The 14,731-nt window shown below is 47.8% G+C and overlaps 1 protein-coding gene across 4 annotated transcripts in view; it reads left to right on the top strand.

The window, feature by feature from the left end:
* Positions 1 to 14,100, top strand: part of LOC144941820 (cysteine-rich motor neuron 1 protein-like) — a 46,834-nt gene extending 32,734 nt beyond the window's left edge. For 2 of the 4 annotated variants that reach the window (XM_078868290.1, XM_078868289.1), the window contains exons 8-12: positions 986 to 1,207; positions 3,003 to 3,311; positions 6,238 to 6,339; positions 9,065 to 9,318; positions 10,664 to 14,100. In XM_078868290.1, the coding sequence (XP_078724416.1) occupies positions 986 to 1,207; positions 3,003 to 3,311; positions 6,238 to 6,339; positions 9,065 to 9,318; positions 10,664 to 10,849 (1,073 nt within the window). In that variant the 3' untranslated portion in view covers positions 10,850 to 14,100. The remainder of the gene's footprint in view (positions 1 to 985; positions 1,208 to 3,002; positions 3,312 to 6,237; positions 6,340 to 9,064; positions 9,319 to 10,663) is intronic. The other 2 variants (XM_078868291.1, XM_078868292.1) reach the window with 2 other exon arrangements.
* Positions 14,101 to 14,731: the final 631 nt, after the last annotated feature.

Raw genomic sequence — 14,731 nt, 5'->3', positions numbered from 1 at the left:
CTTTGGAATACGTCGAATTTGGTATACGTCGTGTTTTTTCGAGAGAAAAAACGCCTTGGGATACGACGTCTTGTTTGGGATACGACGCGTTTGCTAGAACTTGTGTGGGTCGGGATGAGTCACCGCGTACCCGCGTGTGCCCCGTTCACGACTGAAACAAAGCGAGAGGGGCGGGGTGGCGGGGGGGAGAGGGGCGGGGGGGGGGGAGAGGGGCGGGGGGGAGGGGGCGTGGGGGGCTGCCCCCATGGAGGGTGGAGCCCCGGGTCGAGGCGCGCGCGACGTGCGGGGTTGAAGCACACCTCGTGACCAGCGCAGCTGGCAGCAGTGCGGTCACGTGGCTTCTGTATGCATTTTAGTAATAATTAGTGTCTAAATTATTTCATACGACCCCATTAATGTATAATATGCCATATAAAATATAATTTATTTTCCTCTGGAACGGATTATTTCCTTTCCCTTTATTTCTTATGGGGAAAAAATCGTTTGGTATACGTCATTTTCGGTATAAGTCCTACCTTCTGGAACGAATTAACGACATATACCGAGGTTCCACTGTATACACAGTACTGTAGTACTGGCATGGAATGGTGGCACAATGGACGTGTGAAAAAGAGCTTTACAGCTCATCGGATTCCTCCAGTATAAATATTCTGATTCTATAAACACACTATGCCGTGAATCGGGCAAACCCGAGTTTTGATTCCTCCACCACGACCAACAGCGGCGGCGAGTGGATACCACTCACCAACAAGCAACATTGACAAGCGGTTACAGGTACAAGGGCTGCACCTTTACCCTTTGACCTACAACAACCGCCACCAAGTGGCGGTGACGTCACCACAACGCTTGTGCCAGGCTAGGTGCACGTTGAGGCCACGTGAAGTGTCGAACGCCCCCTGGCAGGTCACGGTGCAGACCCAGTAGGTGCCACGGGTCGACTGAGATGACTGGCCGATGCTATAACACACCTATCACACACACACAGGCCAGAGGATGGTGGCTGACCTGGCACCGCAGCCCAAGGACCCCGCGGTGTGCGTCACCCCTGCGGGGCTGCTCGTGTCGGGCGGGGAGACGTTCCGTCTCGACGGCTGCACGCGCTGCCTGTGCCGAGCCGGCCGGGTTCTGTGCGACGCCGAGGTGTGCCCCCCGCTGCCCTGCCAGGACGCCGTGAGGACACCCGGATCCTGCTGCCCAATGTGCCCCCGTGAGTGGCCATGCAACAAGTCCGTCTATCCATCAATGACTCCAGCCATCACAATCGGCCATTCCATCCTGAGATGAATCCATCGGTTTATTCATTCATCCATCCAACCACCCACACATATATCCGTACGTTAAATGATTTACTTATTCACACATTAACCCATCCTTCCATCCATCGATTAATCCATTCATTTATCAATCACTTAATGCATCCATCCATCTATCAATTTATCCACCCATTCATCCATCCACCCATTAATCCAGTTATCATTCCTTCAACAAGTAATTTGATGTGATAATAAAGCCATCAATGTGCAGTTGCAGCATTGAAATATAATTTAAAATTGATCCAAAACCTCGACGCATATCTGTACAATACGGCTATGTACAGTAGAAGTTACATTTTGATTAAAGACTTTAGTCTGAAGTGATTGATCGAGAACATACTCTCATTTCTGACTGATTTCGAAACAAAACCAGTGGCATTTACCTTCAAATTTCCTTCCCTGGAATGACAGTTGGGAGAAGAGTATCGTCACCCACAATGTAAATCAACACCAGTGGCGTTTCAGATGTACACTGTCAAGTGATTGCATTCACAATAGGCGCCCATTACGCACTTTTGCCTTTTTGAACATTTTGTCCCCGATTGCGCTTGAGGGGTCATCTCACGAGATGAAGTGAAACCCTTCGTGTTAGAGAACGGTCCACGGAAGCGGATATCACAGAGCTACCTCTGAGATCCCTTGAAAGTGACCCCGAGTCCACACAGCAGGGGGCAGCTTCTTGGCTACCACACCGAAGCAGATAAATGTTCATCACGTGACACCAAAACCAATATTGATCATTCTCAGAGCTGGCATTTATCAAACTCAAGTGCGGAATCAAATGTAATGAGATGCAAATATTTGTGAAGCGATTGGTGACCGGGCTGAGGGTATCAGCTTGAGAGTTCGTTTTAGTCAGAGGGGTCCGCGTGGATTTTAAGGATCTCAGCGGTGCCAGCTCAAAGCGATTGCCACTTAGTGGATGGCCACCGAGTGGATTTTACCCCAAATATCTCAAAACGGTGCCAGCTCAAAGCGATGACCACTGAGTCACATGAGCCCCCTCTCATGAACACCGTGGATCGGGCCACTGTGCTCATTGTTTAACACGTAGCAGCAGGCTGTCGCGAACAATATCATCCATAGTAGAGGTGTTCTTGGGTTAGAGCGGGTAAATGTATGTGTCGTTAAACCCGCCACCACCCGACACAGCCAACTAGTAAGGGTCGTCACGTAAACAGAACGTAGCCTATTCATCACTAGCACAGCACTAGTGTGTAGTGTATAGTGTAGTGTATAGTAGTGTAGTGTATAGTGTAGTGTATAGTAGTGGTGTATAGTGCAGTGTATAGTAGTGTAGTGTATAGTGTAGTATACTAGTACAGCACACCGGTGTGTTGTAGAGCCAAGCCACGACATTTACTCACATTGTAAACGTTACGGCTTGGCTCTGCAACACACACACCGCGTGTTGCTGTGCTCGTGACGAATTGGCCACGTTCTACTAATAGGGGTTTCCCCCTTTTTTCTGGCAACAAAACTGACACCTTTTGCAAGGAATCATGCTTCCATTTGTTCGCATTTGACTGCAAGTATTGTGGTTAATGTAAGCATGATTCCTTGCAAAAGGTGTCAGTTTTGTTGCCAGAAAAAAGGGGAAAACCCCTATTAGTACATTTTGGTACTGGCAAAGGAGGTCCCATGACGTGGCCACGTTCTGTTCACGTGACGGCTTTTTTTCGCCACCAGCAGCGGCCACCGCCGCCGCCGCAGCGACTCCCACGAGCAACGCGTCGCACGGGGCAGTCAACAACAACAACAACAGCGACGAGTCTCACGGGGCAGTCAACAACAACAACAACAGCGACGAGTCGCCGCCGGCAATGTGCCGCTCCGCCTCGGGCGCCATGTTCCTGGCGGGAGAGGCGTGGAAGCGAGACGCGTGCACGAGCTGCGCATGCGCCGCGGGCGAGGTCACGTGCCACGCGCCGCGCTGCCCGCCCGCCACGTGCGCGCGCCCCGTGCTGCGCAAGGGGCAATGCTGCCCCTACTGCCCCCGTGAGACTCACAGCCCACCACCACCACCCCCCCTACTGCCCCCGTGAGATACACACACAGACCACCACCACCACCCCCTACTGCCCCCGTGAGATACACACACAGACCACCACCACCACCCCCTACTGCCTCCGTGAGATACACACACACAGACCACCACCACCCCTACCACCACCACCCCCTACTGCCCCCGTGAGATACACACACACAGACCACCACCACCCCTACCACCACCACCCCCTACTGCCCCCGTGAGATACACACACACAGACCACCACCACCCCTACCACCACCACCCCCTACTGCCCCCGTGAGATACACACACACAGACCACCACCACCCCTACCACCACCACCCCCTACTGCCCCCGTGAGATACACACACAGACCACCCCCACCACCCCCTACTGCCCGCGTGAGAACATCCACAGACCACCACCTACAGCTGCCCCTACAGTTCCCCCGCTTCGTTAGGGCGTTCGCTCGCTGTGCAGGCAGGAGGGGTGAGCAGTCGCAGCCCTGCAATTGCTCGTTCGCGCCACTGCTGCCGGAAAGACCTCCACTAAAGGGAGATTTTCAAAGCCCTTCTGCTAGTGTGTGTGTGTGACCTACTGCTAGTGTGTGTGTGTGATCTACTCCACTGCTAGTGTGTGTGGTCTACCCTTCTGCGCTGGCCAGATGTTTTGGAAGACGTGGGAGTCCCCACGCTTTCCGTTTACAAACGTGCACGTCATTGATATCTCTGGAACGAGATCTATTTCGGCAAAATGAATGCTCATGCGCAAAGGTGAAGGTAGTGGTTGGTGGTGGTGGTGATGATGATGATGGCAAAGAAGATGCTACCCCCCCCCCTCAAGACGTCAGCAGCTCAGGTTAAAATGAGTATCTGGTGTGATTTGTAAAACAATAGCACTGGGGAGGCAAAGCAGGGTGGGTGTGATATTGGCCAGACCACTCAGCCGAACGTCTGCGCCTTGCCAATACTAAGAGGTGTCCGATCACATTTGTCTCTAGAGTAGGACGCTCCACAGGGGATCTTTGTCTTCTGTATATTTGTTTTCGTAGTTGTCTACATGGGGAGCGGTGGTGCAGCGGTTAGCGCACTGTGCCACAAACCTGGCTCCACGATTCCTGCTTAAGGCCAACGCCAGTGACGATGATCTAAACTGGTCCTGGGCCTCCCATAGGTCGACTCAGCCACAAATTAGTACCTGGTGAGGTGTGTAAACATCGCCACTGGGGAGACAAAGGCGTGGTGCTGGCCACCCACCCCCTCGTGTACCGTGCCGGCCATTCATAGCTACTCGCTAACAGCACTTGCCCCAACAGTATGTTGAGGCTATTATGGGGATCTATAGCTCTGCATGTGCATGAGTGGATTCACAATTGTGTGAGATGGGCTGGTCTGTTGGAGGGGCTAGCATCATTGTCAGGATGTCCTCAGCTGATTTCCCTTCGCACCTGTGGCACAATCTTGCATATATGGAGTAGGTAATAGGACTCGGATTGTAATAGTGAGTGATGGAACAATCACGTTCGCTCGGTAGAACTGGAAATAATATTCATTATTAAAGTGCACTGAAGAATTCAGTTACATCCATTGTTTTCCAGGTGGCGATTGGCTGAGCAGGGTCCTAACCCTAACCCATAGCGCCTGGCGAATTGGTGCCGTGCATTCAACATGAATTAGGGTGAAATATCTTCCGAGAAATTCTGCCCGCCGGCTTTTCCAGAGAGTCATAAAACAAAGTTTGCATGAACCGGGCCACCGTGTTGTCTTGCAATGCCATTTGCCTTTTTACAAACACTGCAAGTTAGTTTGAAAACAAACTAAACTGGTTTACATATATACTATCATGTGAAAGGAAATACTGTCACGAAGCGGCATGCATAGGGGCACAGGAGAATTGGATGTAAAGAATACAAGTTAATTATTATTTGGTTCTTTCGGTTAAGTCACGTCTAAAGATAAAATAATAAATTAAATTACAGCTTACGACGTTTCGATTGCAACACAAGCAATCATCATCAGGTATAATGAAATAACGACATAAAATCTAACCAGAAAACTATAGACAGACATATTAGCAGACAGATATCACCAAGATACATAGCGAGAGCAACACAGGTAACAGATTTTATGTCGCTATTTCATTATACCTGATGATGATTGCTTGTGTTGCAATCGAAACGTCGTATGCTGTAATTTAATTTATTATTTTATCTTTAGACGTGACTTAACCGAAAGAACCAAATAATAATTCCTGCAGTCACGAAAGTTCTAAAATTAATACAAGTTAAACCCACCGGAATGACATTTAAGCGAAACATCATTCAGGAAAGGAACACAGTGGGCAATAACAACCACCGTTCACCACTAAGCGTCAGTGACGTCTCCACAGTGCTCGTGCCAGGCTAGGTGCACAATACGCAGCAGCACAATTTTGACAAAAACCTGAGCACACTGAAAGCTGTTACTTTCAACGAACCCATTGATATTTGATATAAACCAATGCAAACAGGGACAAAGCCGATCGTGCTTCGTAGGTATGCGTGTGCGCGTAGAACGTATGTCACTTCGCGTCGCATTTACAAATACCGTTATGAGTAATTTCATTTAAGCTTGGAGGCACTGTTTCAATCAATCAGACGTGACACCTTCCCTCCCTAGCTGAGGGTGCTTGTTCACAAAACTGTCAACGTCTTTATGACACTGGGACAAATAACTTGGGGCATTTTGTGCCTTTTTCTTATTTCGAGGGATTTTGCATGCGTGCGTGTGCGTGTGTCTTGACAAACGTACGAGTCTCGATGTGTTGTTGTTTATTCGCTGGCAAGCTTCTGCTCACGTTAATAAAAGCGAACGCGGTCTTTCGGCTTTGCTGAATGATTCATATCTCCCACCCCGGCATTGCGTCTGACCTCAGGAAACCCCTCGCTGAGCAACGTTCCGAGAATCCCCGGCACCAAATTGGACAATGAGATTGAAGTTCGCGCCCCTCTAGGAGAGCAGAACGAGAGGACGCAAGGTAATGAGTCCCAGTCCTGGATTTAGAGGCTCCTACATTTTGCGCAAACCGATTTGTATTGCTTAGACATATACACACGCACGTTGACACTCGCGTAGGCATGCTCGCGATGGGAGCATTTTGTAAATTGACATCGCAATCACCTTACACCAGTTGCTTATCTGTTTTATTTTCTCAAATTAAAACATTTCATTTTCTCGGGAGGTAGAGACGTCGCTCGCGTTAGCAATCTGGTTTTACACGTGGGCCGAAATAAGTCAATTTAATTACAGGCGTGACCGTACTAAACTTCATTCTGTGCATTACAAATAAAAATACATCTAGTTACTACCATGGCAGTGGTGCACAAGTGCAAATAACATCAACAATTCGACAGATTTGTCAATAGCACTGCCCTAAAAGGAAAACTAAAAATGTATAAATAATAATGTGATGTGTTGGGCAATGCCCCTTCATCGCAGCAGAGAAATGTCAACCTATTATACGTCGATTTGTTTCCCTTACAGGGCAGTGTTATTGACGAATGTGTAGTCTTGTAATACGGTACAATGCAGCGCAGAGGTTATCAAAACGGACACTGCTGAACATTCCATGAAAGACCTCGGCTCTTTTATTTACAGCGATAAGAGGGTAAAAAGGTGTTATTTTCTAGGCAACAGTGCAATGAAATGTACAAAGGAAACGTGCCTTTTGCTTTGTACATTTCCCATCTCCATTTCCGAGCGGTGAACAAGAGGCCTGAATGTGTTTCCACGATCTATTAGGGCTGCTCTGAATTGTCGAGTCCAGCGAGCGGGGCAACACAACATGAATAAGTGACGTTAACAAAGGAAAAGCCAGCGCAATTGACTGATAAGGCCATGCAGGGCAGCATGTTCCAACCACGGGCAGGCTGCTGTTGATTCAATATAAATACTCACTTCTCATTATTTGATTTTGTTGACTGTTGTTTGTGCTCTTAACAAGCCCCTAGGGGTCTCCAGAAGACAAATTGATTTTCGTCCCCTCAATTTCTATATTTACCGAAGGTGAAACGCAAAGGGATTTAGAGCAAACCGCGTTCGTTTGTAAAATAAATAAATATAAATCCACTGCTGCGTGTTTTTTTTGTTCCTTCGCTGTAATTTTACAACGAAAAGCACAATTCGGGAGAAAGAAATAGAACAAAAATCTCAACAAACGTGCACCGTCAATTGTTTTATTTATAAGGAGGAGGGTTGACACGTGCTACGCTTGTGGACAGGTAACAAGGCCGTGTTTAGGAAAGTCGACAACAATTCCTGGGCCGGTCAATCAGCCGGGCGCGCACACAACTTGCGGCCCCTTTGTTTACTGCCGGGCTCGAGCTAATGGCCAAGGCGCCTATTGGGACTTCCGTTTCCATCGAAACGGAGCTCATCGCTTCGATCGCCTCCTCTCGCTGCGCAAATTACACATTACTTCAATTGGCTCGGGTCGCCACGACGTGTCACCCTGAGCTGTGGTCAGCTTTAAATGAGTCTAAGGTCAGGTGTTTGTAAACCTGAAAAAACTATAGATTTAGGTGCCAACTCCGCTGTTGTTTATTCCCTGCTTTCAAGGCATTGCATTGGCAAGAAACGATTGCAATCCTAGCAGCATTTTTCTGTTTTTGCTAACGGGGAGAATTTTAATAGAGCACCAAATTTTTTTTTATGTTGCGGCTTTGGGTAAGGGCTCCCCAAGCCACCATCACCTATCTCGACCCTGCAAACATAGTGTGCATCGTAATAAAATATAAGTTCACGAAAAAACAGCTGTGACAACACCGATATAATTAAATGTAAGAAAAAAATCATTATGAATTTCATCACACCACATAATATGATGCAATTAAAAGCTCTGTTTTCCCAATGTAATTGAATGTACACACTCAGTTGCCAAGGCACTGCAGCGCTGGCAAATCTTCACTTGTGAAAAGTCATTACACATTTGGAAAGCAGTTGACAGGACCGAAGCGAACACTCCCTTGGGATACAAATGTTTAGGAGCATACCCGCCCAGTATTAAGAAGAGTTGAGCTGGTGGTTTAAACCTCAGTATGGGTTGTTGGGAGGATATCTTGACAGCGATAGGGCACCCTGCCACGCTTTTTCACTAATCTACGTGAGATGTCCAAGGGGATGATGGGACCCCGCACACGAGGCTCAACTGGCAGCGTAGGTTGCAGTGCAATTAACACTGCGGCATACTCTCCGATGTGTTTTTTTGGGCTTGCCGCGTTGTTGATGGGCAGGATATTCCGACTGTTCGCTCGCTCCACACGCTGGGAGCTGCTCCAGGAACTGAATTCCTGCGCGTAACAATTCATACTCTTAGATTTTTCGGTAAAGTCACGTAGGTAAAAAATTAAAATAAAATTAATAAAAATAAAATCGTAACAATTCAGTTCCCGAAGAAGCTCCCAGCACGAGAGCGATCGACATCATCCCGAACGCACGGCACAATCATCCCGAACGCACACACGAGAGAGAGAGTTATACCGCCACAACCGATGCAACAGTGTGGTTATGACCAGGGCTTGATTTCTCGTGGAATATTTTCTAGCCAGGGCCCTCTGCCAACTCCTTTCACTACCCCCCGTTTCTAGCTTGGGGGGGAATTATTTCCGCAGCTCGACTCCCAAAAGCAGCTGGGGCTGAAATGAATCTCCAAGAATATAACCCTCACCCCATCTTCCTCCCCCCCCCTGCATTGTCCGTGGCAGAGGCCGAGCAAAACCACATCCCAGAAGCGAGGCGCAAGGGGGCTGCTGCTGCCGCTGCCGCTGCCCTGGGCGATGGCTCCGTCTCTGCGGGCGGCTCACGTGACGGTCCAGCCACCTCCAGCGGCGGTAGCGGCGTGGCCGGCGGAGTCGCCTGGGGGCTGGCCGTGTCCGCCGTCTCGTCGGCCGCCCTCGCCGTCCTCCTCTACCTCAACCGCAAGAACCGCTGGCTCAACCTGCCCTGCTCCTTGGCCAAGGTGAAACGCGCGGCCACGAAATACGAGCGTTGGGGGGGGGGGGTCAGAAATGCCACGCGGTACTCAAGTGCTCGTGGCACGGCGGCGTTTGTCCGGGAAGCCCCAAGTGTCGTCGTGACGGTGGCTTCAACCTGAGCTGCGTTACGAGACGGCGCCACGAGTAAAATGGTTGTCCCCTTCCCCCTCCACCACTCTCACCTCCGATTAGCACGGTTGGCTACGTACGGTGCGAAAGAAGTTCAACACGCACGACATACGTACCTAGGCGGCACGCATGGAGTGTCATGTCATTGCCTTGGCCGAAAAGGCTTTCTCAGTTACTGCCGGTGCTTTGCCAGCACATTTTGGGCATCCCTGTTGGTCAATTTGCCTAGATAGACGGACAGAGCTCATGACCTGAGTTGTAAAGCGATTATCAACATTATAATGCAGCAGCATCATAAAACTGACTTTCATTCCCTGTCACGGCTACTTGAGTGGGGAGTGGCCTCCAAATCGGATCTTGGGCGGCTCTGCGAGTGGTGAAACCGGACACATTTTACTACCTCCATGCCTACAATCCATAAAGGACATTTTGTACAATTTTTGCTGTACTGCATCGATGAGCCGCAGCCTGTTTTTGTGTGTGGAGTGCTCTTGCCTACAAGGAAACCCACAAGGATGTTGCACAGGCCACTCTGCGAATGAGTCTCAGAGAAGTGAAAGCCAGCCCAGAGTTGGACTGCTTAAGGGCATGCTGCTGGAAAAAAAAAGTCGAGGAGACTCATGGGCAGATGGCCCACGTGTGATTTTATTTGGCTGTTAAACAAAGCTTTGATTTATTACTTCACCACAATCCACCAAGGTAGTGCATAATACATTTTGTGCCGTTTTGAGAAAGCTATAGTTTTATATCGTGTATATATGATCAATTATGTTAACTGGGGAATGCATTTGTCTAAATGCATCTAATGCAATTGTTTCCTTTGAAAAGTTTCAATCATCCTTGCATTTTTACGTACATTTACAGACCTTTTATCAATGACCTGTTAGTCTCCCACACTTTGCTGGTCAGCTTGGATTGAAGGTGGGGGAATAGTTGTTGGCAGCATAGACCAGTACAGGAAGATATTTTACTGAACTGGCCCCTGCTGACAATGCAGCAGCCCACATCACCTGTTTTAAGCACTGCGGTCACTCATCTACGCGCTATCCAGGCTCACACCTGCTTAGCTTCCGAGTTCTGACGAGGTCGTGCGTACTTGCACCATAAACCCTACTGAAAGCATACTCCTGGCTTACCGCTGCACCCAGACAACGATCAATTCGCTACCCGTGGCATTGACCTTTCCCCTTCTCCTCCCAGGAGGTTCAGGAGCAGTCGGTGTCTCTGGGCGCGTGCTCCGGCGGCGGCGCCAAGGTGCAGGAGGGCGGCGCGCACGCGGCCACGGAGGCGCTGGCCGACGCACGCCCCAACAAGCGCTCGCCCAACGCTGTCGTCGCCTCGGCCAGCATCGTGCTGGAGAGCACCGAGACGATGGATCAGCCCTAGCTTCGCTGCGGAGAGAGCACGGCGCGTTGCGCACTCCGACACTCGCCCCGTCCACAGGAAGCGAGGTCTCCGATGTGTTTTTGTTGGTTGTTACCCAGGGCCGGCGCTAGGAAGCGTGCTGGGGGCTGGGGCACTGCACCACCAATCGTTACCGTTGGCCTTCCAGACAAGTTGATTCTCCTTAGCGGTGTATCTCTGTCATGCCCCCCCCCAACACACACAACAGTACTACTGCCTCCCCCCTGTCTAAGGAGCTGGAGTCCGACAGGCCTGGCCGTAACGCGTGTTGTTCGGCATGGTGCCCGATGTGTCAGCTCCGTGAACCGGAAGACGAAGTTTCTGAATTCACTCATGCAATTGCAGCAATTGATAGAAAAAAATAGATTGAGTTCCTGAAATGTACGTGATACACTTTCGCTGTGCTGCATTACCCGTGCCCCTGGGTGTTTGTGGAGAGATTTCTTACGTAGACTGTCATGCAACCCAGAAGCATTTGTGTAGTGTGCCAAACTCTGCTGATGAGTCTTGGAGACGTTGAAACCGGTTCCTGAATTCGGGAGCTTCTTCGGGATATAAATGCAGTTCATGAATTCCGTTTCTGTAGAAGCTCCCAGCACGTGGAGTGAAACATCAGGGGTCGTGACATAGATGCAGTGCAACACCAAGTACACATTGGAGAGTTATACAGGGCAGCTGTTAAAACCTACGCACGGAGGCTAACATTCACAGAAATGTTCAATTGTGCCATGAAAAAATAACTTGCAGTTGTAATGTTCTTTTTTTATATAAGACAAAATAAAATAAATGGACCAACATACAAAATAAAACCTTAAGCAAGAACTAAACCTAGTATATCACTGCATTCCGTAACGACTAACCACGTTTCATTTAGGCTACAACTTTACAAATGGGACAAGAAAAGGATAACAAATGAGACGATGAACACACCAGTCAAAAAATATAACAGATTCGTGAATGAAATCACAATTCATCGAATCGCCGAGGCACGATTCGTTACAACTAGTTACCCACGGCTCGCATTCTCAATCAAAATAAAAACAATCCCCATCGTTTAGAACAGACCCTGTCATCTCCCCTCCTACCCTGACAGACGCGCCAGCTGCAACCAGCTTTGGGTGTTTAGCCAGATGAATTTTCACAATCATTCGTGGCAATCATTCACGCTGCTGAAATTCAAACTTGGCGATCGATGTCAGGCTTGAGGGATGCTGTAAACAATACCGTTCCACCTGTTGGTGTCGGCAGATGACATTCTTTATGAGCAGATGTTAAAAAAACCCTAATGTTGTATTTAACGTCAATACATTGTAAAAAAAATATCATCTGATAGGGCTTTTAGAACATTTGCATGTTTACAAATTAGTCATTCCCCCTGATCCTATTGTCTCCACCGTATGCTTGCCCTCCCAGGAAACGATCGACCATGCAATGTGTCCCATACTAATCTGGTACTGATTGTCCATTGGTGGTTGTTTTTTTTATACACGAGGCAGAATATATTTAGGTATTAGGTCGAGTTTAAAACGCAGTTGTCTTTACCGTTGAGCAACCTAAAATGAAAAAAATAAGTCGCACGAGAATTTATGAGTTTTTTAAATTAATAAATGATGCCGTTTGTAATGTGTACCTTACTTCTCATAGGCTACGTGAAATACTACCGATTTTTTTCCCTTCCCAGCAAATTGGTAGTGAGAAATTGGCAATAAAACTGTTAGCAATTGCAGTGGCCTTGGTGGTCAAACGCATCAACGGGCTATCGCACAAAATTGGTGGGCACCTGAAAGAAGCCATCGCAAGAAAAGCGACTTCCTCTCTCCCACGCCATCTGTCACGAGCGCCGCATTCAAGGAATGTCTCGCACGACAAAACGAGTCAGAGGGCCCACGACCGATTTGTCCTCTGAAGACTGCCGATAGTCAGAAAGTTATTCCAGGGTGATTGGTGCGAGTTTAATAGAACTGGCCGATAATATATAATTTTAAGGAAAAAGTTAAGATTCGGTGCGATTAAAAAACATGCAATTACAGAATGTCGGGTTAGCCATCCGCAAACTCAGCTTGCACTTGTAAAATTAGTAAGTTATAAACAAAAGCTGTAGTGTTAAAATGTAATATTTGTACTTACTCGACTTTTTAATGACATGTAAACGTCGGCATCTACAGCACACTTACATTTGTGAAAAGCCAAATTCCTAACAAGTACGAAATCACACGGACCCTTTTCTCTCGCCAAAGCCCCCACTCTCTTAACCATTAGAGCACTCGCCCCGATCTTAACCTCTAACCTTTAACCCTCTGACCACGATTGCCCCCGTATTGCATTTCGTGTTGAGAAAGCCATCACTGATTGACGAAAACACTTCCACGGATATGGTGATGACAGATGGAAGGTGGGGAAAAACATGCAGAAATGCATTAACGTTCAGCCCTTGCCAAAACAGGCGGGCAGAGGTGATGTTTATATTTATACCGGATCATAGCTTTCCACAGTAGGCTTGTGTTTGCATATATTGCTTCATCCCAACATGGAAAATACAGGGTTGTTTACAGAAAGGCACATCCGACGATAACTTGGAATGCTTTAGAAAAGGTTTCAGTTGTTTAGAAAGAACCCTATATTATGGATGATCTGGATAATTCTCTTGTTTTAATAACTGTAATGAAATCTCATCACAACGAATTACAACATTGCAGTATAAAAAGTCGCGTAGAGGCGAGCCATTACCATCAGATTAATCAATTTGTTCCATGCTTTAGGCTACAAATGATTGCCCTGCACATACCATTTGGGCCACGACTAAGATTGGGTCCCAAACCTTTTAAGTTCGGTGTTTAGACCGAGTATAAATTGAAACAAGGACAAACATGCAAGTGCATGCACCCAAACGGTCTACACACCGATGTCATGTCAACGTCATCGACGAGGGTGAATGCCCGACAGATGTTTTCCATCTTTCATGATCATGATCATCTCTCATGGCCTCCTGTTCCCTCCCAAATGTGACCTCAGGATTTGTCGCACATATGCCACATTCCTTCTCATCACTTCTCAGCGACTCTTGCTTGTCGCCTCTCTGTTAACGCCTCTTCATTCCTCCTGTCATACATGATTATGTGCACACCACACTACAATGTGCACTGTGTGCAGACACCAATTCGTCCACAACTTTCAAACACGTCGCACTCTACAGCAAATATAGTTTTGTTGAAATAATTTAATCAGACGAGAGTCGAAGGTTAACAAATTAACAAATTTTTTTTTTACTATATTTGTACAATTCAAGAAGGAAGCTCCCCGATTCCACCCACGTTAAAAGTTTGCAATGACTCGACGAAAAGAAAAATGTATATTTGGCTTTTGCTTAAGAATGAAAACAAAACGTGAGGGTGTAAACGGGTTACTTACGAACACGTGACTGCATTTACCATTGGGTTGCTGCCAGGAATTAGAAGCCCTAAGTTATTACAAGGTCCTGGGTGTTTACACATTCGTGTTGTTCTCAACATAACCTTTACTAGAGAGTGCTGTCGGCAGTAGTGTGATGTGGGTGAGTGTAATTTATTTTCCGAGCGGTGGTGTTGTGTCTGCGGGAGGCTCTCCCAGGGGTTCAGTGTTGCGCAAGTAATTAAGGGAGGGGGGGTCATTCAAGGTCACAGACCGCTTCATCCACCCGGCACAAGCATTTTAATCTCGATCGTTCGTGCAACGGCTGTTCCAACCTAACTTTGGTATTCGAAGACACGACTCGAAAAACACTCGGTTCTTTACTTTGTAGGCAAGTACCTTGGTTGCGAGTTGAGCTCTCCGATACAACTTTGAAGCTTTGTCGACGAGAAAGACACTTTTAAAGTGACACGAAGG

This window comes from Lampetra fluviatilis, chromosome 25 (assembly GCF_964198595.1).
Source record: "Lampetra fluviatilis chromosome 25, kcLamFluv1.1, whole genome shotgun sequence".
Classification (NCBI taxonomy): domain Eukaryota; kingdom Metazoa; phylum Chordata; class Hyperoartia; order Petromyzontiformes; family Petromyzontidae; genus Lampetra; species Lampetra fluviatilis.
This window is presented reverse-complemented; position numbering and strand designations above follow the sequence as displayed.